The sequence below is a fragment of the Penicillium hordei genome, assembly GCF_028827395.1.
Source record: "Penicillium hordei strain IBT 12815 chromosome Unknown utg000005l_segment0_segment0, whole genome shotgun sequence".
NCBI classification, from domain to species: Eukaryota; Fungi; Ascomycota; class Eurotiomycetes; order Eurotiales; family Aspergillaceae; genus Penicillium; species Penicillium hordei.
This window is the reverse complement of record NW_026623146.1, coordinates 3,780,581-3,808,347: the sequence shown is the minus strand read 5'-3', so window position 1 is coordinate 3,808,347 and position 27,767 is coordinate 3,780,581. Positions and strand designations below refer to the sequence as shown.

The 27,767-nt window shown below is 46.5% G+C and overlaps 11 protein-coding genes across 11 annotated transcripts; 5 read left to right on the top strand and 6 right to left on the bottom strand.

The window, feature by feature from the left end:
- Positions 1 to 163: 163 nt before the first annotated feature.
- On the top strand, positions 164 to 3,338 carry N7537_010278 (putative UDP-glucose,sterol transferase; the record flags this gene model as incomplete). Its single annotated transcript, XM_056901332.1, has 7 exons — positions 164 to 317; positions 375 to 1,011; positions 1,067 to 1,303; positions 1,363 to 2,130; positions 2,181 to 2,862; positions 2,926 to 3,064; positions 3,136 to 3,338. The coding sequence occupies 7 exons, from the start codon at positions 164 to 166 to the stop codon at positions 3,336 to 3,338; spliced, it is 2,820 nt and encodes a 939-aa protein (XP_056750000.1).
- A 294-nt stretch (positions 3,339 to 3,632) lies between these two features.
- On the bottom strand, positions 3,633 to 4,790 carry N7537_010277 (uncharacterized protein; the record flags this gene model as incomplete). Its single annotated transcript, XM_056901331.1, has 1 exon — positions 3,633 to 4,790. One exon carries the CDS (start codon positions 4,788 to 4,790, stop codon positions 3,633 to 3,635), a length of 1,158 nt encoding a protein of 385 aa, XP_056749999.1.
- A 61-nt stretch (positions 4,791 to 4,851) lies between these two features.
- On the bottom strand, positions 4,852 to 6,022 carry N7537_010276 (DUF202 domain-containing protein; the record flags this gene model as incomplete). The annotated part of the gene is made up of 4 exons (XM_056901330.1): positions 4,852 to 4,921; positions 5,187 to 5,275; positions 5,327 to 5,610; positions 5,674 to 6,022. The coding sequence occupies 4 exons, from the start codon at positions 6,020 to 6,022 to the stop codon at positions 4,852 to 4,854; spliced, it is 792 nt and encodes a 263-aa protein (XP_056749998.1).
- A 355-nt stretch (positions 6,023 to 6,377) lies between these two features.
- N7537_010275 (GFA family protein) lies at positions 6,378 to 6,887 on the bottom strand (the record flags this gene model as incomplete). Its single annotated transcript, XM_056901329.1, has 4 exons — positions 6,378 to 6,525; positions 6,579 to 6,604; positions 6,689 to 6,798; positions 6,857 to 6,887. The coding sequence occupies 4 exons, from the start codon at positions 6,885 to 6,887 to the stop codon at positions 6,378 to 6,380; spliced, it is 315 nt and encodes a 104-aa protein (XP_056749997.1).
- Positions 6,888 to 7,607: 720 nt separating this feature from the next.
- Positions 7,608 to 8,556, top strand: N7537_010274 (class I SAM-dependent methyltransferase; the record flags this gene model as incomplete). Its single annotated transcript, XM_056901328.1, has 3 exons — positions 7,608 to 7,652; positions 7,701 to 7,990; positions 8,055 to 8,556. 3 exons carry the CDS (start codon positions 7,608 to 7,610, stop codon positions 8,554 to 8,556), a joined length of 837 nt encoding a protein of 278 aa, XP_056749996.1.
- A 29-nt stretch (positions 8,557 to 8,585) lies between these two features.
- pfa4 (putative palmitoyltransferase with autoacylation activity Pfa4) lies at positions 8,586 to 10,090 on the bottom strand (the record flags this gene model as incomplete). Its single annotated transcript, XM_056901327.1, has 5 exons — positions 8,586 to 8,995; positions 9,049 to 9,127; positions 9,187 to 9,486; positions 9,535 to 9,706; positions 9,756 to 10,090. 5 exons carry the CDS (start codon positions 10,088 to 10,090, stop codon positions 8,586 to 8,588), a joined length of 1,296 nt encoding a protein of 431 aa, XP_056749995.1.
- A 734-nt stretch (positions 10,091 to 10,824) lies between these two features.
- Positions 10,825 to 13,608, top strand: N7537_010272 (putative DNA mismatch repair protein; the record flags this gene model as incomplete). The annotated part of the gene is made up of 3 exons (XM_056901326.1): positions 10,825 to 11,231; positions 11,290 to 11,678; positions 11,729 to 13,608. 3 exons carry the CDS (start codon positions 10,825 to 10,827, stop codon positions 13,606 to 13,608), a joined length of 2,676 nt encoding a protein of 891 aa, XP_056749994.1.
- A 545-nt stretch (positions 13,609 to 14,153) lies between these two features.
- N7537_010271 (DUF1295 domain protein) lies at positions 14,154 to 15,249 on the top strand (the record flags this gene model as incomplete). The annotated part of the gene is made up of 2 exons (XM_056901325.1): positions 14,154 to 14,857; positions 14,922 to 15,249. The coding sequence occupies 2 exons, from the start codon at positions 14,154 to 14,156 to the stop codon at positions 15,247 to 15,249; spliced, it is 1,032 nt and encodes a 343-aa protein (XP_056749993.1).
- A 747-nt stretch (positions 15,250 to 15,996) lies between these two features.
- Positions 15,997 to 17,262, bottom strand: N7537_010270 (D-isomer specific 2-hydroxyacid dehydrogenase family protein; the record flags this gene model as incomplete). The annotated part of the gene is made up of 4 exons (XM_056901324.1): positions 15,997 to 16,580; positions 16,660 to 16,940; positions 16,995 to 17,061; positions 17,115 to 17,262. 4 exons carry the CDS (start codon positions 17,260 to 17,262, stop codon positions 15,997 to 15,999), a joined length of 1,080 nt encoding a protein of 359 aa, XP_056749992.1.
- Positions 17,263 to 18,489: 1,227 nt separating this feature from the next.
- Positions 18,490 to 20,385, top strand: N7537_010269 (uncharacterized protein; the record flags this gene model as incomplete). The annotated part of the gene is made up of 6 exons (XM_056901323.1): positions 18,490 to 18,593; positions 18,659 to 18,819; positions 19,353 to 19,486; positions 19,545 to 19,962; positions 20,041 to 20,134; positions 20,193 to 20,385. 6 exons carry the CDS (start codon positions 18,490 to 18,492, stop codon positions 20,383 to 20,385), a joined length of 1,104 nt encoding a protein of 367 aa, XP_056749991.1.
- A 1,320-nt stretch (positions 20,386 to 21,705) lies between these two features.
- Positions 21,706 to 23,677, bottom strand: N7537_010268 (FAD-dependent oxidoreductase; the record flags this gene model as incomplete). Its single annotated transcript, XM_056901322.1, has 6 exons — positions 21,706 to 21,876; positions 21,943 to 22,173; positions 22,236 to 22,904; positions 22,964 to 23,135; positions 23,182 to 23,202; positions 23,268 to 23,677. The coding sequence occupies 6 exons, from the start codon at positions 23,675 to 23,677 to the stop codon at positions 21,706 to 21,708; spliced, it is 1,674 nt and encodes a 557-aa protein (XP_056749990.1).
- Between the last annotated feature and the right edge of the window lie 4,090 nt (positions 23,678 to 27,767).

The following is a 27,767-nucleotide window of genomic DNA, read 5'->3' as shown; positions in this document are numbered from 1 at the left end:
TATTCTTCTTTAAAGGTTTTCAATCCCGCAAAATATGGCCAAACTTAACACCTGAGAATACTCATTGCCGCTGTAATTCAGTTTAACATACGCTGAACCCCGTCCTACCCATCCAAAATTGCGTCCCTCTACTTAGCCACACCCGGCCGATCTCCCGTGAAGAATGGACTCGGCACAACCCACGAGACGTAGATCCAGCCGCCATGGGTCAATACAATCGGATGACTGGCCTGAGGAGGTCAACATTTCGCTCTCACCACATCGCGAGCGGAATCAAACCAGTGGGGAGAGACGAAACACTGGAGTTAAAGTCTTGAGTGTGTGATTCAGGTGAAGCGTTGAACCCCGCGTGGCTAACAGTGACTCTTTTGTAGGTGATGGCCGGCTTGATATCAAGATCGACGAGCATATGCCACAACTCGCAGGGTTATTGAATCGCATCCAAACAACAACCGCGCCACCAGACCTAGAGGCTCTAGCGGACAAACCGACCCCGGAACCAATACCAAAAGATGAGGGCAAAGACTTCCCACTGAAGCTGAACATCGTCATTCAGGTCATCGGATCTCGAGGGGACATCCAACCGTTTCTTGCGCTGGGTAAAGAGTTGAAGGCATATGGACACCGCGTACGGCTAGCAACCCACCTCACTTTCCGGGAAGTTGTACTTGACAGTGGATTGGAGTTCTTCAACATTGGTGGAGACCCCGAGGAGCTGATGGCGTTCATGGTCCAAAATCCGTCCCTACTCCCCGCATTTAGAACGATTCGCAGCGGTGCCATCCAAAAACGCCGGCGCGAAATGAAGGAAATTATATACGGCTGTTGGAAGTCATGTGTCGAAACAGGTGACGGTACAGATTTGCATCAAATTAAGGAGGATCTATGGAGTGACACGGTGGACTATCGTCGAAGGCCATTTGTTGCTGATGCAATAATCGCTAACCCTCCCAGCTTGGGCCATATCCATTGCGCACAGCGGCTGGGGATTCCACTTCACATGATGTTCACGTAAGTACATTTTCAAAATATAAAATTGAGGAACGCCCTAATGGAACTTTTCTAGAATGCCCTGGTCGGCTACTCAATTATTCCCGCATCCTTTGGCCGTTCTCCACCCGCAGGAATGCAAGCCAACGGTTGCAAACCTCGTGTCTTATACCGTTGTGGATATGATGATTTGGGAGGGATTGGGAGATCTTGTCAATTCTTGGAGGAAGAATTGCCTCGCACTCGATCCGTTAGATTCGATCACAGCGCCAAATTTGCCCGCGCGCCTCGGCGTCCCGTTCTCATATCTGTGGTATGGGTTCATCCGAATGCGGCGGAGATGGACCGTTCACTAATTGTTGTTTACTTTAGGTCGCCGGCATTGTTGCCAAAGCCACGCGATTGGGCTGACCATATCGATATTTGCGGTTTCAGCGTGCTACCTGCGAAGTCAGACTACGAACCCCCTAAAGAGATCCAAGATTTCCTCAAAGCAGGGCCCACTCCGCTCTACGTTGGATTTGGCTCTATTGTGGTAGAGAACCAAGTCAAATTAACTCAAATAGTGTTCGAAGCAATAAAAAACGCCGGCCAGCGTGCAATCATTTCAAAAGGCTGGGGAAACCTCGGAGTCGACAATATCGATGTGCCAGATAATATCCTTATCGTCGGCAGCGTGCCACATGACTGGTTATTCCAGCATGTATCCTGTGTGATCCACCATGGTGGTGCAGGTACCACTGCCGCGGGACTTTCCCTTGGACGTCCGACCATTGTCGTTCCCTTCTTTGGAGATCAACAGTTCTGGGGAGGAATCGTTGCGATGGCGGAGGCTGGGCCGCAGCCAGTGCCTTACAAGCAACTCACAGTTGAGAAGTTGACTGCTGCAATTCAGACGGCATTGAAGCCTTCAACTCAACAGAAGGCACAAGTAATTGCAGATAAAATGCAGAAAGAGTCCGGTGTGAAGGATGGGGTACGCAGCTTTCATCGGCATCTTAAGTTGAAGACTTTGCAATGCGCCATATGTCCCAATCGTCCTGCTGTATGGCACATTAAGCAAACTTCCATTGGGCTCAGTGCTTTTGCTGCAGCCGTACTGGTTGAAATGGGGGCCATCAAACCAGAGAATGTTGCTTTGTAGGTTGGCCAGTGACAATGCATTTCCAAACCACTAACCAACTGTCCAGGAACCGAGCATCGGAATACGACACATACCGTAATCCCACAGGCCCTGTCAGCGCAGGAGCTCAGGTGCTAGTTGGAGCGATTGCAAACTTTGTGACCGGGATTGGTGAGGTCCCTTATGATATTGTTTCGGATTTCGTCACCGCCGGTCGTGCAATAGGTCATACTCGTCCATGCAGCACTACATCAAGATTTTCATGGGGGAAAACACGCAGAAGTCAAGATTCAGATCTTGATAGTGAGGAGGGGCAGCAGCGGTATCATGAGCCTGCCGAGTATCATGGGCCTGCTCAGTGCCGTGGACTTGGCCCACCAAATGACGATGATAATGACGGGGTCGCCCTCGACACGAACGACAACGAAGAAGACAATGTGAGACACAACAAAATGAACGAAAATTTACCAGCTAGTGCCACTGGCCAGAGACAAGGTATACCTATTACACAGGAAGAACTGTTATGTCATCTACAGTCACGCAAGGGGCAAGGTGTTATTTACGAGATACGCAGTCACAGCAGTCGAATGTCGAAAAAGTTCTTGAAGAACCTACTCTGGCTCCCAACAGACCTGACCCTTAGCTTGTCCAAAGGGTTCCACAACGCTCCGAAGCTGTACCACGACGAAATGGTCAAAGAATTGCCGAAGGTTATCGGCTTCCGGAGTGGGATCGCTGCTGCCGGGACGGTATGTCGCCTGTCCTCGGTGATAAAAGAAGACGTCAGTACTGATCTTTTACCTTTATATCAGGAACTTCGAGATGGATTTTACTACGGTATCACAGGCCTGGTCACCCAGCCTCAGTATGGTGCCAAGCAGCAAGGAGCGAAAGGAATGGTAAAGGGAATCGGGAAAGGGATTGGCGGTGTTTTCTTTAAACCACCAGCAGGTATGATATCGCTATACCCCACACTCTCGCTTTCCCCGGCGCGTATCTTATTCTGACCCAACTACTTCTAGGTCTCTGGGGACTCTTTGGATATCCCTTGGTTGGGCTTCGCAGAAAGCTTCAAAAGTCCTTAGGCAGGAGTCAGGAGCTCTCTATTATGGCATCTCGGATAGCGCAGGGCCTTGAAGACATGCGGGCATCCACTCCCGATGAACGGGCAGAGGTTGCTAGGAAATGGAAGCTTCTTGAAGAGGACATTCGTGCCTCTTACTGATGAGTTCTTTCGAACCACACTTCGCTCACTACTACTCTTTGATACCAACGACCCCTCATGTATTATAACGGCGGAAGAATTGCGTATTTGTATGCATAATTTTACCTATTTAATAGACTACAATTTTCATGAATTAAATGAAAGTATGTAATTGTTCCACTGAAAAAATATTATGTCTCAGAAAATGGATTGCTTCTGGTACAACCCATCAATACGAAGCACCATTGGGTACTCGTATCTTTCATAGACTTGAATAGATGCAAAATAATTTATTACACAATATTCCAGTTTAATCTAACATGAATTCCCTCCTTCCGCTGCTATTGTAAATAGCAACATGATAATCATCCGCTTCTGCGACTCGCCAATTATCATACACATGGCAGTCGCCATAATTAATTCATACAATCGGGTCTGCCGAATATTCCACAATTCACTAGCTGCAACATCCTCAGTGCAAGTAGAGAAATGATCCTCGCCAAGCAGCTCGGATACCGCAGAATCGAAAACCCACAACTCGCCAAATTTTCGGTACGCGAAGCTTGGTGTGTATTTCCCAACGAAGATATCTTCACTCTCAATCCCAGGGAGTCTGGCAATCAACTTCAAGTGACTGAAGGGCATGAACCATCTAGCTAATTGGTCATCTGGGTGGACGTCTCTCGTTCCTTTCCAGGAGAACTTGATATTGGCGTATTCGAAGCTATAACGCCGAGGATTCAACGAGAATGGAGAGCTCCAGTTGAGACGGACCGTTTCTTCGGCAACAGATGGCTGTGGTATAGACCCCTGTCGTACTGCAGAGTGAGAAGGAGGGCTTGGGAATTTCGTATGTGAATAACTCGAGTCTTGCTTCCCAGCTTCAGTGATATTCTCCATCCCAACGGGACCATTATTTAATGCTTTCGCCTTTTGCTTTCCTTTGGCAAGTTCTTCCTTTTCGGCCTTGCGTCTCGCATTCACTTGACGGTGATAACTTTCCCCACTTTCTCCCCAAACCCTCCACGTACGGACCTTATACGCTTTCAAAGCACGATCATCGTTGAGAGTTGTATTGTTTGGGTTACTGCGACATTCCCATTTTACCACACCTCTAGGATCAATGATATCCTTCAGATTACTGCCGAACTGGATTGTCCAATTCCGCCAAAAGGCCCCGCACTTTATTAAGCAGATCGGTGCTCCGTTCTTCCTGTTTCCGCGACGGAGAGTACGTGGTGTATTGTGGAAGAGAAGAGTCGGGTGGTGCACGAAATAGCCGTTGGATTCATCGGTTCGGTCTCGGGGCTTGAGGTATCCAGCTGCGAGCTTGTCGTGTCTCTTTTTGTTGGATCCGAGCTCCTTTCTCGGGTTAAGGAATGGTGTTATTGTGATGTGCTCGTCGCTTTTGTGGTAGACATGCCAAATCGACAAGCGGTGTCGTTTGGATACTGCCTCGTCCAGGGTTGACATATTTGGGTGATATATTTGTTCAGAATTGGACGATCAGTGGTAGATCAGTGGTTGTGATGTGTTAGAGGGTTAGACGGATTTGGCCCCATTTGGGTGCCCAGCTTTTTGCTCCATCGGGCGCAACAGGTGGACTAAGTCGCATTAAATGATCATCTGATTGGGTTTGCTTTAAAGAAAACAAGTCAATAGAGCAGAGCTACTACATATCCTGTAGTGCTAAGGGGGGCTGTGCAGCTAGTCTCCACCTCATGAATCATAGCTCTACTAAGCAACAACAATATAGCCGTAAATCATTAGAATCATATGTGCTTATCATAGCTATAAGGCTGAAAATGGCTAGAGTTGCTAAGACAGGATGAACACAAACTTATAGATCCCCTGCCACCATTCACTCACCCACCTACTATTCGGCGAACAAATACAGATGGGTCTATATCAATCTCAACGATAATAGCAACAGATACAATCAACACCGTTAGAGTGATCTGCCCAATATCAGTTACATCTTCCAACCAAAAAGGATTTGTACCACTCACACAACCTAGTAATATCCCCACAGAATTCAACTCCCAGCCCCCGGCATATATCCTTCCCCTAGAAATAGCATTCTGCTGCCTCCAGAATCGATAGGCCCCAACCAAAGCCACGATAATAGCCACACAGTGACACGCGACCGAGAGGGGTGTACCGACTCGATGAAATCCAAGGCGATCTGCCAACGCCTCCGCCGCCTGCAGACGAAACAGCTGTGCGATAAGCACACCTTGCTGGGCAACGACGAGAGAGGTCCGTATATAGGCAAGGAATGTTCTCTCCAGAGCTTGGATGCAGAGTCAGTATTGTGCAGATTGACAAATCGCAGTCGCAATCGCAGGATACACACCGAAGTAATCCCGACTACTCTTATGTGGCACTGTCAAAGTAACATTATGCGTCCAAATCCGAGTGAGCTTGCCCCAGATCCCCTTTCGGGCTTGCCGGCGTTGCTGCGTATCGGCACGTGATGCAAGAGCGCGTGATGTGGTGCGACGCGTCACAACGCGATATTCATCGCCCGAGGAAGCAGATGGCGTTGAGTAGTCCAGCTCGTTGTCCTCGTGTGTTTGGAGCTGCTGGAGCTCGAGCGCTTCGTGGGGATCCAATGCGTTGTCGTTATCGCGCGATCGGGTCTTCCGCAAAATGGCACCGGATGGTCGTCTAGGACGAGAAGTTTGAGTAGGGACTTCTTTCATATTGCCATGAATGATATCAGCCCGGAGACAGCAGCATGGCTACGGCGTTGCGCTTTTTATCGTTGGCTGAGGGGTGAAGGCTGAAGGCAGATTCTCCACGGATCGACGTTGCCCCCCGCATTTTGACGGTTACTCCTAAGCTCGTTAGCAAGCTCGACGGTATATCAACAAAATTGAAGCTATATTATACGGAAATAATATGGATGCGAGCTGTAGCAAGTTTATGCATGTGTGCGAAAATTGACCAATAATAGGCCCTCGAGGAATTGCACCATCGCTGAAGGCAATGCTAAATATATTCTACTTTAGTATATCGTTTTCAAACCAGCATATTGATTCTACCTTCGCATTCATATTACGCTTGTTTTTCACCTTGCTCAATAGTTACCCACTGGTATTGCTTATTGATAAACACCTCGGTTGTAGGAACGGAGACAGTGTCAAATAAGACAGCCTTCAGAAAGATTTTCCCAGGGGCCTTCGGGGTCTTGGTGTACACTGGGCTGGGATCGATGTCAGATATTATTAACTGCTGAAGCTGAATCATTCCACATACCTGCCATAGCGAGAACAGAAATAACGCTTCATTGCGGTTCGGGTTAGTCTTTCGTTGGAATGCGACAAACAATAAGTGTTTAGATATTGACAAAGGAGCTATGGTTTTACCTCCATAATATTGCTAGTGAGAGACTTCTTGTCCTCGTACATCTTCAATGTCGCATTGGGGTCATTGACGGTCAATTCATCTTCATTAACAAAGTAGTTGACGGAAAATGCTAGGATATTGTAAGCAAAATATGTTGTATATATTGTGACTTTGGTCTTAGCGAATACTCTCGCAATTGCAATGACCTTGATAAGACATGATTTCTGATTGGCTAGTAGAGGCGACCTTTTGTATATCTAAATATGCAGCAACCTTGTTATTTCTGACTTACCAGTATATTTTTCGTAGGGAAGGGGGGGATTTTTGCGCAGTGAAAATTAGTGGAGCTCATGGAAATTGTTCCGCCATTGCCGCAGACCCGCTAGGTACCATCGTCATTGTGATCTTATGTCTGGATTTTGGTTGTTTGAACATTTTGGGACATCAGGGATGGTAGTTGGCTCTCCAGAGGGTAATCTTCTAGTGATAGCCATGTCTTTTAAAACCGACATGTGATTCTAGAGCCTTCTAATTTAAGTGCTATGTCTCAATCCGGTTGGTTAGTGAAACTCTTACAGCCCGTAGAAAGCTGCGCAGTTTCAAATATGACTGCTAGCCCCTAATGCTAAGCTATTTGAAAAGGGAAATGTTCTAGAACTTCCATACCTCGGTTTGTGTATCTCTCGCAGGGCGCATACTTTCAAGTATAGTCCGGTCCGATATCGGCCCCGTTATACTACCTTGCACAGCTGCCCACTCTACAGAGAAAACATATAAAAGAGCTGATCGAACCTCCCAATTACCAGAAGATCCATTCAAGTCTTCACACATACAATCCTTGGAACATTCTCGCTTGGTTTTCTACCATTCCTCTTATTCCTAACTGATATTTCACGCCAAGACCACGACTTCCCCACTTCATACTTCCATCTGTCAGCTATGGCATCCAATACAGAGGGACCTAAAGACCACTGGTCAGCCGAAGTATGTATCGCTCGCGATGATATATCTGCCATAATTAACGAAGCCTAGGCATATTCCGCGTCCGCATCCTTCGTGCACTCCGTAAAAATCACCGCCAAGCTCCTCACTTCTCTGGACCCTAAGCCAACAGACAAGGTCCTTGATGTCGGCTGCGGCGACGGGAAATTCACAGCGAACTTCCTTCCCGCCATAGAATCCGTCTTGGGCATTGACGCTTCTGCGTCCATGATTCAGTCTGCGAACAAAGACTACGCAAGCGCCAAAGCCAGTTTCCGCGTTGTGGATTGCCGGTACCTGGAGAAAGAAACCTCCATTGTGAACGGATCATGGGATAAAGTGTATGTCTTTGATTATAATACATGGTACACAATGCATGTAGCTCGACTGCTAACATTCAGACAGAATCTCCAACGCAGCCCTCCACTGGATCCTACGCGATGAGTCGACGCGCATGTCGACACTTCGCGCAATCCACGGCTGTCTGAAGCCGGGCGGCACGTATGTGTTTGAGATGGGTGGACATGGTAACGTTGCCGAGGTTAAGACAGCCCTTATCTATGCACTAGTGCAGCAGGGTATCCCCATCGAAAAAGCAAGAGAAACAAGCCCTTGGTTTTTCCCATCTGATACTTGGATGACAAGTGCGCTGGAAGAGATCGGGTTCAAGGTCGAAAATGTTGAGCTCGAGTACCGCCAAACAGAACTCACCACTGACGCCAAGGGCGGTTTGGAGGGATGGGTTAGACTGATGGGAGCCCAGTTCTTAGATGTGCTCCCCGAGGAAAAGCGGGATACTGCAGTGCAGCAGATTTGCGACGTGCTGCAGGATGTTGTTACTCGTGTTGAAGATGGGAGCCAGTGGCTGGGATATGTGAGACTGAGAGGTATTGCGAAGAAGATTTAATTATGCGGATGATTTTCGTTGGAAAGTGTTCAGTTAGCAGATTGCTGCTTCCGTCGCTCAATGAGAACACCGAGAGGGATGTCCTCTTCATCATAGAACTCTGCTTCCTCATCCACCCCAAAGTCGCGTAGTCGTTCTCCTTCGGCGTTTCGCCAGGCCTCTTCGCCCTCATCTGGGTAACCGCCGGAGTCAGTTTCGGACTCATCGCTATCACTTTGAGCGTTGTCACGTTTTTTGTAGCGATCATAAAACGGTTTGCGACGTTGTAGACCACGACTTTGCTGGAATCGCTTCATGTCTTCCTGTTTACGATGGTTGAAGGCATCAATCTCATCCTGAATAGTTGCGTAGGTAGGCATGCTCATATTACTTGGTGGCCTTGCACTAGCCGGAATTGGGATCCGGTCTGGATCAGGAGGTGGCCATGACACACCAGGATCTGACAAAAATGATCAGTCATCGAAAAGCTAGAATACTGACCTATCAACTCACCCTCGAAGTCATTGGTCTCAAATTCCCAGCCAGTTTGACGATCGGGTGTTGCAGCAAGGGGCCAGAACCAGGTTATAAACTAGAGAGGCATTAGTTTACATGTCTTGAGGTTTTCGGATCATGAACAGGCATACTCACATTAGCGCTCCCACCCATACTTTGCTTGATGTTGGCCCAAATCCCAATGTCGTATGGGTATTCCTGCTTTTTTATCTGAACTCGGATTCCTCCGGGACCCTCAAGATACCCGCCCAGCACACGGGCGCGACGAACAAGAGTAGCATGTCTCTCGATTTCCCAGGTTTCAATAGTGGTTGTGTTAGATCCAATCGACCATAGACTCCTAAGTAGGAGGACAAAGAGACCGAAAGTTGTCAGACTATTTACCACAAGCAGTATAAACAAGTGGATGAGTTGCCCCAATGTGGGGCCGAGATACTATTCAAATATTAGCGACCTGAATGGTAAAGTGGTTGAGTTACGTACGCTGGGCAGATGACTGTTCTTCCACACAAATGAGGCACGCTGCCAGAGAAGAGTCTCCAGATAGGACATGCCAACAGTCGCGTAAAAGAGAAAGCGCATAAAATGCGGGAGGGTAAAATGTGAGACGCAATTTGAGGTCCAGGGACAATGATGATCCATTTTGGGAATGCATCTGGGAGAATATTAGCAAAATTCCCTACAGCGAACATTCTTCACTGAACCTTTTACAAGTCTTGCAATGGTGAGCGCGAGGCGGTTTGTAAGCTTCGCATCTACGACACCATCGCTGGCGACTAGCGAGTGCGTCACCTTCTTGCTCTTTGGGTTTCGGTCGCTCCTGGGCCTTGGGAAGTCGACCGGGATCTACAAAACAGGTTCGGTAATAGCAAATCCAGATGCACAGGGCGAATATATTGATCTTCCAAGTTTCGCCCGTTGTGAGTGGCACAGACTCGAAGTGCAGAAAGAAGTACTGTGATGTGTAGGCGAGGAAGGCGATCAACACGCTGACTGCGGGGATCGCGAACTTCGTTATTGAAAAGTCCTCGCCCAACATTTCAGCGTCTTCAGCTGTTTGAATGAGCAAGGCTGAGAAGCTGGAAAGGCGTTAAGTTGAACGTGTTGTTTATCGGGATCCGTGGATGGCCGGGTGTGGCTATGCTGACTAACATGTGCCCTCGCGCGTGGAATTGACATGTAGGATGAAATCGACTTCGAAAATGAATTTAGTTTCTTATGTTTATTAAAGAGTATATATGGAAAGATTGTTTTGCATGTCTTAGGCTATACTACCTATGCTCTATCTATAACACTAATAGGGGGGAAATATGCCAAAAAAACATATCTAAAGACTACGCAAAAAAAAGCTAAAAAAAAAGCAGTCAAACCCCACAAAAAATGCGTGACAAGTTGCATGTGCGGCTGACTATTCTTGTAATAAGACGACTTTCTGGGTATGATATAAAGCGATCGAGTTGTGGGAAATATTGTTTTTGATTTAGAATGAAGGCTCCCTGGCACCTGGACCTGGGCGCCTGGGCAGGTACGCTGAAGTGAACTAACCTAATTAGGTTGATGTGGGGGCAGGCATGGAACCTTACTAATTTAGGACAGCCACACCACGTGACAATGGATGCCAAGATAATTTGATCCTCCTTGGACATTGACCGAGTTCGACGTTCATCAATTATAAGCCATTGAAATTGTTCGCATGTTTTTTCAGCCCCAGTCAGATAGATGAAAGACTTTGTGGTGCTTTCGGAGATGAACAACTAATACCAGGCGTGCAGGATGCCGATTGAGGCTCTTCCTCAGAAAACAATCCGCGCGATTGGCTCCACATCTGTCATTTCGGGTCCCTACTCTGTTGTCAAGGAACTTATAGACAATGCCCTGGATGCTTCTGCCACGTCATTGCAGATTGAGATATCTCAAAGCACTGTGGATATCATACAACTCAAGGACAATGGCCACGGCATCTCCCCAGAGGACCAGCAATATGTCTGCAAACGAGCTTTTACCAGCAAGATCCAGACTTTAGATGATCTCAAAAATATCGGTGGATCATCATTGGGGTTTCGTGGTGAAGCCCTTGCCAGTGCCGCCGAGATGTCTGGGGTTTTCGCTGTAACCACTCGAGTTGAGTCCGAAGTTGCCGGGCGATGTTCGAAGTATGGAAGAAACGGAGAGCTTATTGGGTATACTGACCTCGCCAAGTTTTTTGAATCATGTGTTAATGCTGACATTTCATCACAGAACACAACGGACGTCACATCCTGTGGGCACGACTGTTCGTATCACAGACTTTCTCAAACACATCCCTGTCCGCAGACAAACTGCCTTGAAGGGTGCTGCGAGAAATCTCACGAGGATCAAAAAACTCATCCAGGAATATGCTATAGCTCAGCCATCTAAGAGGCTCTCACTCAAAGTGCTCAAGGCAAAAAATGAAAACAACAATTGGACCTATGCGCCAAGTGCAGACGCCTCGATCTCGGATGCAGCTATCAAGGTAGCCGGCACAGATGTGTCTTCTTCGTGTGTCGTGAAGCGACTTTCGTCACAGATAACCGATGGGAATAAACAAGTATCAACAGACCAGGAAGAGTATGAAGCTATCGCTTTTCTGCCAAAGACTCAATTTGGTGAGCCCATCTTATTGAACATCCGGTTATGTTGTTACTAACCAAATTAGATACCTCCAAAATCAACAACGCAGGCCAATATATCAGTGTTGATGGCCGCCCTCTCTCTAGCAGCAGGGGGATTGGTCATGAGATCGTCAAAATTTTCAAGCCATATGTCCGTGTCGCCGCATCTAAAAACGAATCCTCCAAATCGGTTAGCGACCCTTTTCTCTGTTTGCAAATTCGCTGTCCCCGAGGGAAATACGATGTAAACATCGAGCCAGCAAAAGACGATCTGCTCTTCGAAAACCGAGATGCAGTTTTGGCCTTGGTGGAGGAATTGTTTCGCGACCACTACGGAGAAATAGATGGGGCGGAGACAAGAAATTCCAACCGAGGCAAAGATGATGCCTGCAAATCTGTCGAAGGCCCAAGAGGATTCGAACTTTTGATGGCTCGGAAGCCGGCTAAAGAACTTTCCACACAGCCTCGCGATTCTGAGAACCCCCTCAGTGAAGCTACACCTCACACGCCTCTCTCGCAGAAGCCGCTTCGGCCCGAGTACGCATTTTCGCCTGTGGTTCATTCTAGCAGCAAGGGCCCGGAAAGCCCTGAGGAATCGGCCACGGCCAGAAACAAACGTTCCAGCTTCGTCAATCCGTGGTCTATCTCCAGAATTAATGCCTCATTTCTGACACCGCTACGTGGGGGCAATTCCCTCACTCAAACAAGCCCCGTCGATCTATCTAGTGGTACCCTGCAGGGGCCAATCCGAAGGGAGGGTGAATCGCGAGGCCTCCATCATTCACCATACTCAGACTTTACAACCCCTCTTACTTCTCGACTTACATCTGGGTCGCCCGCGAGGCGCCGTGGACAACACCCGCAAGAATCGACCGAGTCCTCCCCTGAGACTAATCGCATTTCGAGCGCCCGACGCGCCGAGCGAGAACGTGATCGAGATCGGTATGGGAACGGAGCTCTAGACACTTTGTTCCAGAGAACCACGCAAGTCTCGCTGCAGCAAACCCCTATCGAGGAAGGACCGACCCAGGAACCAGACTCACCGCTTTCTTTCCTTGCCCAGCAACGATTCGGCTTTCTCACGAGCACTTTGCCAAGCATTGGACATGCTGATGGGCAAGACGATGGTTGCTCGGACAGTCCATCAAATAGCACCATTACTCCAGGAGCTGCTCGTCATGTGCCGTCGCTACCCGAAGACCAAGGTGAGGACATCCCAGAGTCAATGGATAGTGGTCGAGGATTTCCGGTTCTTGAGAGATGGGCCGCTCGACTTCACGAAGGCGCCGGCCATGATGAAACATCTGATCTGGAAAAAGCACTTGACTTCGAAAGGCGGAAGAAAGAAGCCATCCAGAACAGCCGCACACGCTTCAAGACGAAGGATACACCATCCAGTTCGCAACCTGCTCTAGTATCGCATTCGCCCCATCGCAGTCGATATCTTGCCGCAAGAGCTGCATTAGCTTCGTCGCAAACCTCGATCGGCGAACCGGTCTCTGCGACAACGCTCTCTCCTCACGATCCCCGAGCATACCTCATCCGTCAGGAAAGGGACATTTCTACCGATGAACATTCAACGAATGACAAAAAGGCCCGGCGACTACCCACCAGCCGACTTCCCTTCGAACGTATACCCGATGGCTCCGACCTGCATGATCTCGGTTCAACTTGCTCGGTTGACTTGTCGGCCGGCTCGAACTCGTTCAAGTGGAATATACCTGAGAGTCTATATACCGGGAGTGACGACGAAACTACCGCATTCTCGGCCTCTGATCTTGAAAGCTGCTTGCCGTTATGGAATGAACGGTTGATTTCTCTCATAAAACAAAAATACAAGAATATGGATGAACCCAAGCCTTTGAGTATTCACATTGATCTTGCTGTTATTTCTCAGCATGTTCAAACGACTCAAAACAATTAAGGCTGGCCAAACTTACCCATAGAATACCTCGGTATTCACTGACCGCCTTACTCCAGAATACTCCTAATATGTTTCATATTATCTATGTCTCTAGAGATTACCTCTTATTCCATAGACCAAATATCAGAGCTTTCACAATCCATCATTTCCGATTGACGTATAAAATCCTATACAAGCTTTGGGTTAATAAAAAGGCGAGCAATGCAGGTTTCTTTCAGAGCTTGGGTACGTGGCTCTATGGAGGCCTTTGCACCAAAGTCGACCATTTCGAGGTTGAAAGTCGGCCATCGCGATACCAACCATTCTTCCTGTATTATAGGTAAGCTATAGCTTACTTTTCATTCTAAAATTTCGAATGTAATCGTTATGTTTAACTCAAACAACGCCTGGAATGCGAAACCAGCTCGAGATGCGGGCCCACTTGACCGTTACATAATTCTGACATCAACGCCCGGACAGCACCAAACAAGGTATAAAACAACCACCAGGTCATCATCCATCGATATCGTAACTCAGTGCTTCAACGATTTAGGTGATGTACCAAAATGACATTCTTAATCCCCTCCTCAACCCTAGAGAACCAGGCCTCTAGCTCTCTCCATTCCCCACCGCTTAAAAACAAGATAACACCCGGCGACGTGGGAATATTAAAGTCAAACCTCCTGCCCTCATTCGGCCTGTATTCCAGCCTCTCACTCGCAACATATATTGCAGCCGAAGCAACAGACCGAGTCGAACTCAAAGACTGGCTCTGGCCCTCCGCCCAAGTCCTCAATGCGTGGTGGACCGCCGTCGGGCAACCGATGTGCGCACACGACATCTCATTCAGAACAGCTTGTGAGGCTCTACCATGGACCAAAAGGGTTCTTCTAAGCTGCGTTACTATTTGGGGCACAAGACTCTTTGCCCGCATTGCGTCCCGGTCATTGTCCCGTGGGACAGATGATGCGCGGTACGAGGCAGTAAAAAAAGAACCTGGCTTTTGGAGAGGTGCCTTCTTAAAGATATTTTTACCGGAAGCTGCTGTGTTGAGTGTGATCTCATTGCCGTTCACGGTTCCGTTCACTACGGGTGACGCTACGCTTCCGATAGGCGATGATGTGATGAATGTTGTTCGAGCGCTTGGCGTTGGGCTTTTTGGTGCAGGGTTTGCGATGGAATTTATGGCGGATACGCAGCTTGGACTTCATCGACAGGAACGGACGGATTTATGTCGACATGGTGTTTGGGGTTTGGTGCGGCATCCGAAGTAAGTTCGTTTGCGATGAATATATCACCCTTCACATTGATGACGTCTGCTAATTGTTGTCTAGTTACCTTGGGGACACTTTGGTCCATTTTTCATTTGCGTTGCTCAACATGGCTGGTCCGTTTAACCCAGTTGTGATACTGGGACCTGTGGCGAACTACCTATTCCTTCGCTTCGTGAGTGGTGATAAGGAGACTGAGGCTAGCCAGGAGGAGCGCTATAAGTCTCAGGATCCACATAAGTATGAGCAGCTGCGACAATGGAAGCGAGAGAAGAACAGTTTCTGGCCTGATTTGCGCGACTTGGTGAACCCATGGGCATTGGCCGTTGCTGCTTGCGGGTTTATTGGCGTTGTGATTGAGGAGGGGTTTAGAGGTGCATATGAGATGTGATAACGCACCTTTTAAAATTTATACCTACATATTAAACAACAAAACAACCACTCAATTATAATAAGGCTATACCTGCATCTTCTCAAACAGCTATTCGAACCTCCTTTCCCCCCCATCTTTCTTGATCACATCTATATAGAAAGCTCATCCGCACCAACACAGTCACAGAACCCAAGGCAAGAACATTGCCAATTTATATGTCACAGGTACAATGTCATACCGAGACAAACAACAAGTCGCTTCCTGAAATGGGAATATGAAGGACCTGGTCGCTGCATAGGCTGCGAGTTCTTTACAAGGAACGGATACATAGTAAGTTGAATGCCTGTTATATCAAAGAAGCACCTAACAGTAGTGCAGATCGTACGCGAGGCGCAGGAGCACGTGGAAAAGCATCGCAAATATATAAAAAAAGGAGTGTTATGGGACATCAGCTAGGAAGCGGCAGGGATACGGCGACGAGAGCAAGTATTGGAGGGCTTGTGTAGGCTTGCCAGTCTCCATCTAAGAACAAATGTACGGATTCTAAGCTATATCATAGACCTTAATTACTATTGTATTGTAGTCGTAGAAAGTTTGGACTAAGCTCAGCTTGAAAAATGCCCTTCAAATATTTTTTTGGGACAATGACATCACTTCGATAAAGCTGTGGCCACTCATAACCCCAAGCCTCCCATGTCACATAGTACATCCAGGAGTTGTCCAACCGTGTGACATTGACCTAACTAATAACTACATGTGCAAATTCTAATACCCTTTGCCCCGTGTATAAGAGTTGATCAACGGCTTGCCCTGAGCGATGCGCCCCAGGTTTAACGCCAGGATATCAAGAGAGCGCGGGAAATACTCCACACCAAGAGCGCTGACATGTGGACTGATTTGAACATTGGGCGCGTCCCAGAGAGGATCATCCTTAGGAAGAGGTTCGGGATCAGTGACATCAAGTGCGGCTCCACCCAGGACCCCAGATTTCAGCGCATCGACCAACGCCTTCTGATCGATAACCTTGCCTCGTGAGATGTTGGTCACGTAAGGCTTGGCCGTATGGTGATGACTCTGGTCAGATAGAATGGCGAATTCCTCTGCGCCGAGGAGGCGGGTTGTTTGCGGAGTCAGCGGAAGTGAGATAACCAGATGATCTAGCCCGGTAGATAAGAAAGAGCGGATAGCTTCCCGGTCTGTTCCGTGGTGCCACGATGCTGGGATTGAGCCGTCTGGATCTCCAGTTCCGGGCACGATGTAGCCAGTGTCATGGCGGGATTCAGGTGTTGGGCGTGGGCTAGCCGTGTACGCGTGGACGGTCATGCCCAATGCCTGCGAGACGCGGGCGACTGTCGGTGGTCAACTTGGGTTCTTATTTTCATGAAATTTGCAGCTCGGGAGTATTGAGCGACAGCGGGTGAAACGTACTTTGGCGCCCGATGCTTCCGTATCCTAGAATACCCACCTTCTTACCCACTTGGTCGTGAAGACCTAGCGCGTACGCACTTTTGTCCCATGTGTGAGATTTCTGGGCCTCATAACCCTTGACATATTTCCGGGATGATACCAGCCAATTCATCACGGTCCATTCGGCAATCGGAGGACCGTGAATACCCGAGCTTGTAGTGATGGGGATATTAGTTTCTCGCAAAATTGGATTTTGCGAAAGATGATCCACGCCAGCAGAGAAGGTGTGAATCAATTTAAGGCTACAATAATGGTTAATTTCATGTACAGTAAACCTGACTAGGGTAGGGGCTTACTTCTTCGAGTCTTTGAGATCTGGAAGGTCGACGAAAGTCGCGAGAATAGTGGCTCTTTGATATACTTCTGCGCGAGCTGTTAGTTTCTGTGACCTCAAATGTTGAAGAATGGCAAGTTACCAGGCGGCACAGGAACACCCGGCTGAGCATCGTAAATAGTTACCTCGGCATCGGGGAGCTTTTGTCGGATAACCTCTTTCAGCTCTGTTGGCATCGACTGATAGAAAATAACGAGCACATGTTCCGGTAAGAATGCCGCGTCACCCATTATTGCGATGAAATCTAGTGTTGTTTTCAAGATGCGTGTGGGACTCAAAGGAGGGTTGGGGATTTTAAGTGAGAGAGAACTGTCCGGGGCGAAGGCAACGGTTTTCTTATCAAAGTCAAAGTGCCCCGCCTCGGTGGCTTAAAAAGGCGGTTCAGCTTCTCAAAGGGTAACACCTCCACATGAACGGGTCGGATGCTGATTTCTTATTGGAACTGGTCACCATTTTGGGGGAGATGGTGGTAGTTTATGCGAGATGGCGTGGTATGGCGAAACTTTGCTTAGATATGGTCTCAGAGCACGTCGAGTTAGTACGTATGTGGCAGTGTTTTGCAAGAGGGTTTTATAATAAGCTAAAGGAGCTTTCTAGAGCAACGGATGACACCATAGTAAAAAAATACTATCATCATTAGCATTGAGTTTTTGTGACATTGTTAGCATATGCATGACTTGTCAGTTGAAGCCATATCGTAAAATAGGGTCCAATCAATAAGTTCGAGTCTCTGTATTGCGGTATCGGCTCTGCTTACCATTTATGGTTAGTTGGCACATAGAGCCTTGATTACATAACTTAAATTACAAATGTAGGATTAATAAATCCTCCGGTATACCCCGTCTTCATCGCGGGTTCCAATTCGGGGAGACTCTTAAAAAGTTCCGGGAGACTCGTAAGATCGCCTACATGATTTACTATTTTCGAGTCTCCCTCAGCTTCCGGCACCTAGTTAACTAAGGGAGACTCGAAAATAGTAAATTATATAATCATCATTTAGTCCAATCATACCACGTATACAGCTTTCTTGGCCAAAAACATACTAGTTATACTAAACTACACCCAATATCTATATATCATCGAGTACTATAACATTTCTATGTTTGCTTACCTTAATCGAATAATAAATTGCTTGTACTTTACCTCTATATTATAGTATATTTTTATATGGTAGTTCGGCGGTATTTATAAGTTTACTTACTAGTGATTTTCGTGAGCCCGAGTGTATATGCTAAAAGATATATTCTTATATATTGAATATATATATAATATATAAAAAGCTCCTTCTCTAGTAATCCTATCGTTCCTTCCCTATTAAAAATAATCGTATCCTTCCTATACTGGTTGTTTAAATTTTATTTCTCGTGTCTGCTTACAGTGCTTTTCTTCTTCCTCCTCTATATTTCTTTCCCTTTGACATTTTATCTATATATCCTAAACATATTGCAAGCATAAGCATGAACGCTATTATAATCCAACTTGGCTTCGGCCCGACACGGGTAGACTTTGACAATCCTATAGTTCTAGCTGCTAGCCACCCTGAGCCCCTCACTGGCTATGCGTATGGTAAGGAAATCTCAAACATACTATGAGGATATGCACTCAATATGCTAAACATATGTTTAGGCCCAATCCCAAACAAGATATTGCCAGAGCAAAAGACCAATCCACCATGTTTCACCGCTGCGGAATACGGGGAAGGATTGAGAGGAAGAGGGGACTTATCAGTCACGCCCACTTCTTTCTTGTCGCTGTTCTTACTGAAGTAAGAGATGAATACTGGGTTGGTAGGATTGAGAAATGGATAGAGAATATAGTTGTTGGTTTCGAGAATCAAATGTGCCCTTCTTTTCGTGCTTTATATTTATATATTTCCTATGTGCTCAAATTAAGTATGATAGATCCTCGAAAGAATGTATGCCGATTCAAGCCGGGCCGATGTCGATTCTAAACATTGGATATTCTGTTGGAAACCTTTACCGCTCCGAAAGCAAGAGATGTGTATGAAATGTCTCCGTGCTGATAAATCCAAGCATCAACCGACTCTAACCGATAGAGGGTGATGGGAGGTGTGGATGAATCCATGAAATGGCTTTGCCATCATTGGTCTAGGATCTGGAATGCGGTTTCTAACTTGACGTGGAATAACCAAGCCTACTCCCTCCCATCATTGTGTATTCGAGTCCTACCACGTTCACTTGAATCGGGTATTTCTTCTACATAGAAAAGTCTCGACGCGTTCTCACTAATTGACTCCCAAAACTTTCTTTCCCTTAGGTCGCTTGGCAACCAATATCCACGACTTTGTTTCGCACTATAGCGTTTATATCAATTCCTACGAAGCAAAAGGGTGTCGTGGTCGAAAAGACGGGCGACCCCGAAGCCCTCGAGTACAAGACCGATCTTCCTGTCCCCATCCCAGGCAAGGATCCAATACTGGTAAAGAACCACCTAGTCAGTATCAACTACATTTGACACATATTACCGGAGCGGACTCTACTCTTTCACCAAGCCACAAATCCTTGGCCAGGAGGGTATAGGCACCGTCGTCAGCCTTGGCCTAGGGCAAACCCCTTACAATTTCGCCGTGGGAGACCGAGTCATCTGGCTTCATCGGGGTAGTTACTGCGAGTACAGTGCTGTGTCGGCAGAAAAGGCCGTCAAGGTTCTAGATGGAGTGTCCGAGGAGGATGCACTGGCAGTATTTCTCAGCGGATTAACCTCGCTGACGGTCGTGAAGGAAGCATACCCCGTGCAAAGAGGTAACTGGGTGCTCATCCATGCGGCTGCTGGTGGGGCCGGGTTCCTCATGACTCAAATCTTGAAAAAAATCGGCGCCAAAGTGATTGGGACGGCCGGTGGACCGGAAAAGGTAAACTTGGTAAAATGCCTTGGAGCGGATTTTGTGATCGATTACAAAGGTGAGGAGGGTAAGGGCTAGGTGAAGAAGGTAAAGGAAATGACGGATGGCGAGGGTTTCGATGTGGTATATGATTCCGTCGGCCAAGATACTTGGGAGGGTAGTTTGGAAGCTGTCAAGAGGAAGGGAACCGTCGTGTGGTTTGGATATGCCAGCGGACCTGTTCCTCCGTTCTCTATTCAGTAAGTTTCTATGGACAAGCTATGCCACTTCGCCAGATTAACGATGTCACCACCCTAGGCGTTTGGCTGAGAAGGACGTCAAGATTGCTCGAGCACAGCTTTTTGGTTATATTGTGACCAGGGAAGAGTTTGATTACTACACGAGCGAGATTTCCAGGCTACTGAAGACCGGTCAACTGAAGACAAAGATCCACAAGACATATGCTCTAGAGGATGTGGTACAGGTATACATGGTAGGTGCCCTCTATTAATTTGAACTTCGTCAACAAGAATGCGCTCTTTCTATAACTCCAAGAAAACTGACGAGTCTAACATGAGGAGGATATTGAAAGTCGGAGGACGACAGGGAAGCTGCTTCTAAAGCCATGAGAACCTGTCTTTCACTCTTAGGTATAGACAAATCTGCCAAGAAAATCGAGCGCTATTTGGCTGCGCTGAAGGGCATTATGACTACAATCTTTGACCTCACCTTTTTACCTGAATCCAGCTCGAGGGTTTTCTGTCCACTCTGTACTTAGGTTTGGATCCACGCATCTCTTTTTTGTCGTCGTTTTAGTTGCGAAGTAGGTCTAGTATGCCAATCGAACTGTACCTGGCGATGGGCAGTGTTTGGGAAATATTAGAAGAAGAGTTTTGTAAGGCTAGAGAAAGAAGAATGATGGATTCTGATAATATATCACAAGCAGAATGATATCTAGATTGATCTGGACTTTTACAAAACCTCATTGTGAACAACTTTCCATTTTAGTTGGTATCCATGTCCTTCGTTGAATCCGTTCATCAACTAGTAACAAGAGAACAGACAAGATGAAAATAGTCTCATCTGATTCATCGTATCATATCTGAACATTGAACAGTGCCTGATATCTTTCAATCTTTCACTAGAGGGGTGACCTGACAGTGGTGCGGAACTAGAGAAAAGAGTCAGTCAGAACAAGATAATATACCAGAGAGGGCCAAATAGGCCAAACAGATGCGTTGTCAAATATGGAAACCAACTTGTGGGATTGTATACTTACAGGCAAGATCTCAGTCTAGCGGATTTGTTTCAATCAGCACTCCGAGATGTCCAGTGTTGGTGGGGGTATTGTTTTATCCCCCATACCCCTTCCAAGTCCCAAACTCCGCTGTCAGCGTACACATCGCCCTCCACTATTTTGCGCACATCATCAGTACTTTCTGCCACAACTATAAAACTATACTCCTAGCATTGGAAGCTAAGCTTGCCTGTATCACGCCTTCTTGTTACAATTTTTAGTGGATGTGATCCTGCGTATCAGTAATCCACGATTCAGGATCGACAGAGTTTGGTGAATATTCTTTGCAGGTCATGAAACCTTGGATCGCTTCCAAGGTTGTCACAAGGCAGGCGCACGAAGAAGTTCCAAGGTTCAAACTTCCCCGTCCTGGCCGACACCTATTAAACACAGTTCCCTTTTCCCATCCACTCCATACAGGTCTTGCCCATGGTTTGGCAGTGCACCCCATCACGGTCACGGCAGGCTTGACTTTCAATCCAATAATCGTTAGATAAGTCTTGAGTGAAACACAAGTATGCCACAACAATGGCTTCAAAGAGCACGGCAAAGGGTACCGTTGCCCTGTTGAGTCCAGGTCTCACTGCCAACACAATTATGACACCAGAGAAGACCCTTGGGATCATACTTCTGCTTGATTGCGTAAAGGCGTGGGTAGTTGGATCCCCAGAAAGACCACTGCCAGTTTGGCTCGTACGAATTTGCCTGTTCAAGATAATGAGCCACTGCATTGAGCTAGAAAAGATGACGGGCAGCAAAAGAAATTCTTACTTCGTTGAAATAAGCACCAGTATCAGGTGCCAATTGTCGTAATGCATATCCTCTCTTAAACGTCATGTCATGGATGGCCTTCTCCCTCAGATCATGGGGAAGTGTGTCATCCCATGTTTGAGTTGTGATAATATGAACGCTTGAATCGCGCCAGGCGGAGTTCAAAGCATTGTTAACAGGGATTTCGCTCGCTGTCATGGTACCGGAGACAGATGGATCGGATACTCCTCTCTGTATTTGATGTCAGCTCACTCTACGAGAATTCATGACGTTTCAATGAATGCTGTACATACTCTTGAAAGGGAATCTGGGGCCATGATTGCGTCAAGAGCTTTTGCCAGCGATTGGGTGTCCTTCATTTCTCGCCTTGGGATGAATCGTGATGACCGAGTGCTATGCACTTTCCCTGTGCTTCCGTACAGCGGTATGTTCTTCACAAGATCATACCAAGACGAGGCCCACTGTTTAGTAAACTGGGAGCTGGCTGTCGCGCTTGCTTCTCTCAGGATTTTTCGCATGGGCGCCAGAAGGGTGTCAGATGTCTTGTTTCCTGTGTTGTACTGCAGTAAAGCAACATTGAATGACATTGGTGAGCTAGACAAGGTATAATACCCATGAACTCCAGACTTCTGCAACTGGGGGAACTCGCCATGCATCCGTGCAACGAGGCTATACCACTCCTTGGTGGATATGTTGTTCTTGGGTGATACTACGATCCCCATCAGCATAGCTGATGGCATCTTATATACCTTGACCGTGACACTAATGATGATGCCAAAAGTGCCTCCACCCCCACCACGAACCGCCCAAAAGAGATCTTCATTTTGGCACTCATTCACCCTTAGGACCTCACCGCTCGGTGTCACAATTACCGCCTCGATGATGTTATCGGCTCCCATACCGTACAAACCAGTTGCGAGACCGTGGCCACCACCGGTAGCCCAACCAACAACTCCAACATCCTATGAAGGTCAATAAAAAGCCAGTCAACGCAGCAATTGGAGAACCTGGTTTCACATACATTGTTTTGTCCACCGACAGCAATAGCATCGTGTTTTGCCATAGCTGCAAACAACTCGCCGTCTTGCACACCAGCACCCAAAGTAGCTGCCACACCTGTTTTGTTGCTCAAACAGCTCTGCGGTGTAAACATTTGATGATACTGGATATTTTTCATGTTATGTGTCCAGATCCTGCAGCCATTAGCCTTTTTAACTTGAACGATGCAAAGGTACATACGAGAGACTTCCAGGGTTGATGCTATATTTTGTCATTCATTAGTTGCTTTCAGCCAGCTCACAAAGAAATTGCAAGGTACCACTAACCTTCTCTCGCCGCTATGTCCTGTATTCTTGATGTTGAGCCGCAAATTCCATTTTTTGGCGAAAGCAACAGCGGCTTGGACATCTTCGGCCCCTGTTGCATTGACCACGTATGGAGGGTAATTGCCTAGCGAACATCCTTGCTTCCCCGCTTTCGAGTTACCAGAGACGCTGGTGCCATTGGGAAAGATTGGAGCACATGCACTGTCCAAAGAAGGATCACCAACGCTCGTCGGGTTTGCCGAATGGAATGGCCAAGTAGTCCAGTTGGACCGAAGGATTTGACAGGTCTCGGCGTTAAAAGTAGGCGCCGAACGGTAGCAAACAGATGCCACAGGCGTCGTTTTTATCAGACGGCCTGAGATAGTGTCGTTGAGTGAAGACCATTCTGTAGTTGATGGCCAACATGGCATGGAAGGAACCTATCTTGTGTGAGCGTAAGTATTAGGAGAGAATTCAGGAGTCACCAACACATTTGCAGTCCGCTGTGGCAGCAACACCACGTCCCGCTAGATATGCTGAAAGCAAAAATTGAAGTCGCATAGCGGAAAAGATGAGAATCAGAAACCGTAAGCTTCCCAAGAGTGAAGACAGGCAAGCAATCTTAAGTACTTTGTGCTTTATTCGGATTTTCAGGTAGGGAGAACTGAGTCTCCACTCCCATGAAGGGTCCATTGCCACCTAATGCAATTTATTGCTCCACGAACTTGGCATCGAATCAGAATATTATATCTTTTCATCAATTCTAATTTGGGTCTTGACATAACACCTTCATTACTTTTCATGGATCTATACTGTTGTGGATACTAGCCAAGAGCAATAAAGGATGTGGAACTGTGGACATAAGTAGTAATTTTGTCGTATTCGCGACAGCCCAGTCCAGAGGAGGTATCTTGGACGATCAGCGGACCCACGTCAGGGGTTTGGCCGGTGGTATGGTTTTCGTACATCCTCAGCATATCCACCGTCCATGCACTCAATTGAGTTATTCTCGTGGAATTGCTCCTACAGACGTCAGTGTCACGGAAAGTCGGGTAAATTAAGCAACATCGATCTTGACTACAGAGAAACTTGATATCCATGTCATCATTGCTTATCCGTGGATTTGATTCCGCCAAAGGGGCGAAAGTCACATACTAAGTCTCAGATGGCTGTGTCGTGTGCAGAAGTCGACGGATCAAGGTGAGTAGGCTACACCCACCCTGTCCTATCGAAGCAATCATTTAAAAGGGGTGGAGGTATTCACGGGCTCATACATGTTGATCGTGTGGCTTCATCGATACTAAGTTTATACTGCGATGAAGATAGGCCAAGTTGTCGAAATTGCATTCGCTTCTCAGTTGATTGCCGTTACTTGCATGGTTCTCTGTCTGATCATCGAAATCCCCCACCCCCCATCTCTTGCAACAATTCCAATTAAACATCACAGTCGTCGTCGATGCTTCTGCAGACTGGAAAAGCGCCCGGAAGACCTTGGAAAGCCTGGAGTTCCGTCGCCGCATCCACCTCGTCACCAAACCTAGACCATGGTCCTCCCACCAAAGCAGGATCGGATGATATTTCTCCTAACGTAACTCATTTCGAACGTCTTCATCACCATTCCGCCTATGATCAAACCCCATCCTTCCGTCATATTTTCCGCGACAGTTTTGCACGGCGGTGATTCGATGCGTGGATGTACACAATGGAGACAGAGAACGACTGGAGAAAATTCAAAACCAGGACAGAGACAAATCAAAAATAGAGTCTCACAGGCTGAATGTGCCGCTTAGAGATTTGCCCAGCGCTCTTGACCACATACATAGTATTTACAAAACAGTCATTATATGGTAGCTCTTGTGTCACACCATCAAACACAGTAGATACAATACTTCTATAACAGGCCAAGCTAATTGTATACTAGCGCACGGATGTGGCGCCGAAAAGAGTGAAAGAGTGCACTTCTTGTAGAAGCCGAACTTGTCAGCGACTATAGAACTTGCAAGTAAACTGCAAATTCCGCATAGACAGGCCCAAATGCCAAACTCTTCCTAGTTACTCCGACAGCCAGCCGGTCTGTATGGAACTGGTGCTGAATAGTGATATTATCTTATGGGTGTTCTGTTTTTATCCAAAGAAAGTAGGGTGAGATGGACATTCCATTCCAAAAGAAGAAAGTCGGCGAATGAGGAGAACAACGGGTCTGAGACACGAGAGATGAATCAGCATTCTGTTCGGCGATCAAGCTGCCACATAGAATATGGGCTGCTGACAGTGGAATAACCAGAGACTCATGCCAAGAATGGGATTATTTAAGCCTGCGCGGGTTCAGGGCTGCGCCGGTTTTGAGCCTGTGACAGGTTCGAACCCGCGCTGGCTTCGACCCCACTATTGTCCGACCGGGATTCCATCAATGCACGTTAGGAGATAGCTTAATTCTCTGAACGATCAGATAATCATAGTTACTAATGGATGATAGAGTACATGGGTCTTTAATGTTAGAACCTAGCGGATCATCAGGAATATTCGGATTCCGATGGGGACCAAGTTTTCCATTTAATAGTATACGGAAAGGATCATGACTAGGCAGACTTTTGTGACCAATAATAAGAGAAAAAGAAGTCATAGTTGTAGTAAGAATGGGTGAAGGTTGTATCTGAAAAGGAGGATACCAACTAGATATGTTTGCGATGCCGGTAGACTTATAGATTTTATGCATTAGACGAACATGTATTTATTTTTCATTGGCATCAATATATTCGTGGTCATAATTCAAAGTACCAAGTCTCATGACTTTGACCTCTGGTTGTTTCCCATAACGAATGGTCTCTTGGGATATATATGTTGTACTTCGCTGGGAGGAAATTGATGAGACCCATATATTCTTCTCAAGCATTCCGAATCTTATTTTCTGCTGACACATAAATTATACCTCTACTTACTATATAAACCCCTAATAAAAAGTAAAGCTTTATAAAACTCAATTTTAATTCTTGTTTTTCGGCCTCCTAGTATCTATTACTTAATATCTTATAAATAAAATCAAATCAATCAGTCCTATCAGTTAATTTATAAGTGATTCATATATAGCTTTATATACGGCTTAAACGGTAATTTCAATACCCCCAAAAAACAGGGGAAAAATGCATTAATTATACAGCTGCGATAAATTGGCATGTTTATATTGTTTGGTTAATAATGGGGGCCCATTATAGGCCCCAATGGGCCCAAAGCCCAGCCCATTAGTGGGTTGGGTTGGGTTGGGCTATGGGCTTTATGGTCTATGCAGAGGTCTAGCTCGGGTCACTACTTAACTCAGAGGTTGGCTCACTGGTTTACTAAAAATGTCATATGACGATAAAGGTCGGCTCACTAGCTTACTATCATTAATAAATTTCGGTGGTTTTGCTGATTATCGCTTAATATAAACTAGTGTCGAATACTAAGTCCGAATACATGGTAGAAACCAGGTATTATACCGGAAACATCATATGACATTGGGTACCAGGCATACTATATAAAAGTGTATATTATAATGTCCGTAGATTGTTGAAATAACGGGTTTTGTCATTTTAGTTAGAGTTGTCAACATTGGCCATCTATACCGTACATTGTTCGTACACCAGCTTTCTGTCAAAATATGTCAACTATGTAGGATTAATAAATCCTCCGGTATGCCGATGTTCTTACGCCGGCAAGTAGTTGATCCCTCGGAACTGATGGTGAGATTCATGCAAACTTAACAAACATTTTTAGCGACTGATTTCCAACTGCAAGCATTGGGAATTGACAGAAAACTGGCGTACGAACATGTATGGCATGGATGACCGATATTGAGGACTCTAACTAAAATGAAAAAACTCGCTAACTATTTCAACAATTTGAGCAGCAATGACTAAACGTAATATATGGTATGCCTGGTACTCGGAGTCGATGAGAGTCGTTGTACCAGTCATGGCGTCGATAATGGTAAAAATATCAGAAATAAGCCTTTGCGCACTAGGAAGTCGGCTAGTGATGTTCTCAGAGTCCCTTTTTGATATTTGATACGAAATCACTAGGTGAGCATCCAAAAGGGTTGTACCTTAACGGCAGTGAGCATTCCGAGACGAGCCTGCGAATGTATATCGAATTCATATCGTCTGCAGTAAATCGATCTCACTTCTCACTTAATTGTATAAAGTATGGGGTCTATAGTCACTGTAGTACATAGTAGGTATCGGATTCTGTACGTGCTAAGAAGAGCACGTTACCTCTCGCGTCCAAACGCATCACGTCAACTTTAAACACCTGCAACCGTGGGACCATGCACATCTTTAAATAGCAAAAGATAAGGAGCCCCTCATAGCCGCCGATAAAAATACCCATGAAAGCATGATCGATTATTCCCGCTTCCAGTATGAATATACCGGCGAGCCTTTATTGGGCGGATGAAATGAGATCCTTCATTCCTGGGTTCTCTCTGTAGAACTGGAGCCTTCTCCATCGGAATGGCTCCACAACAAAGATCACCTAATTTTAAAC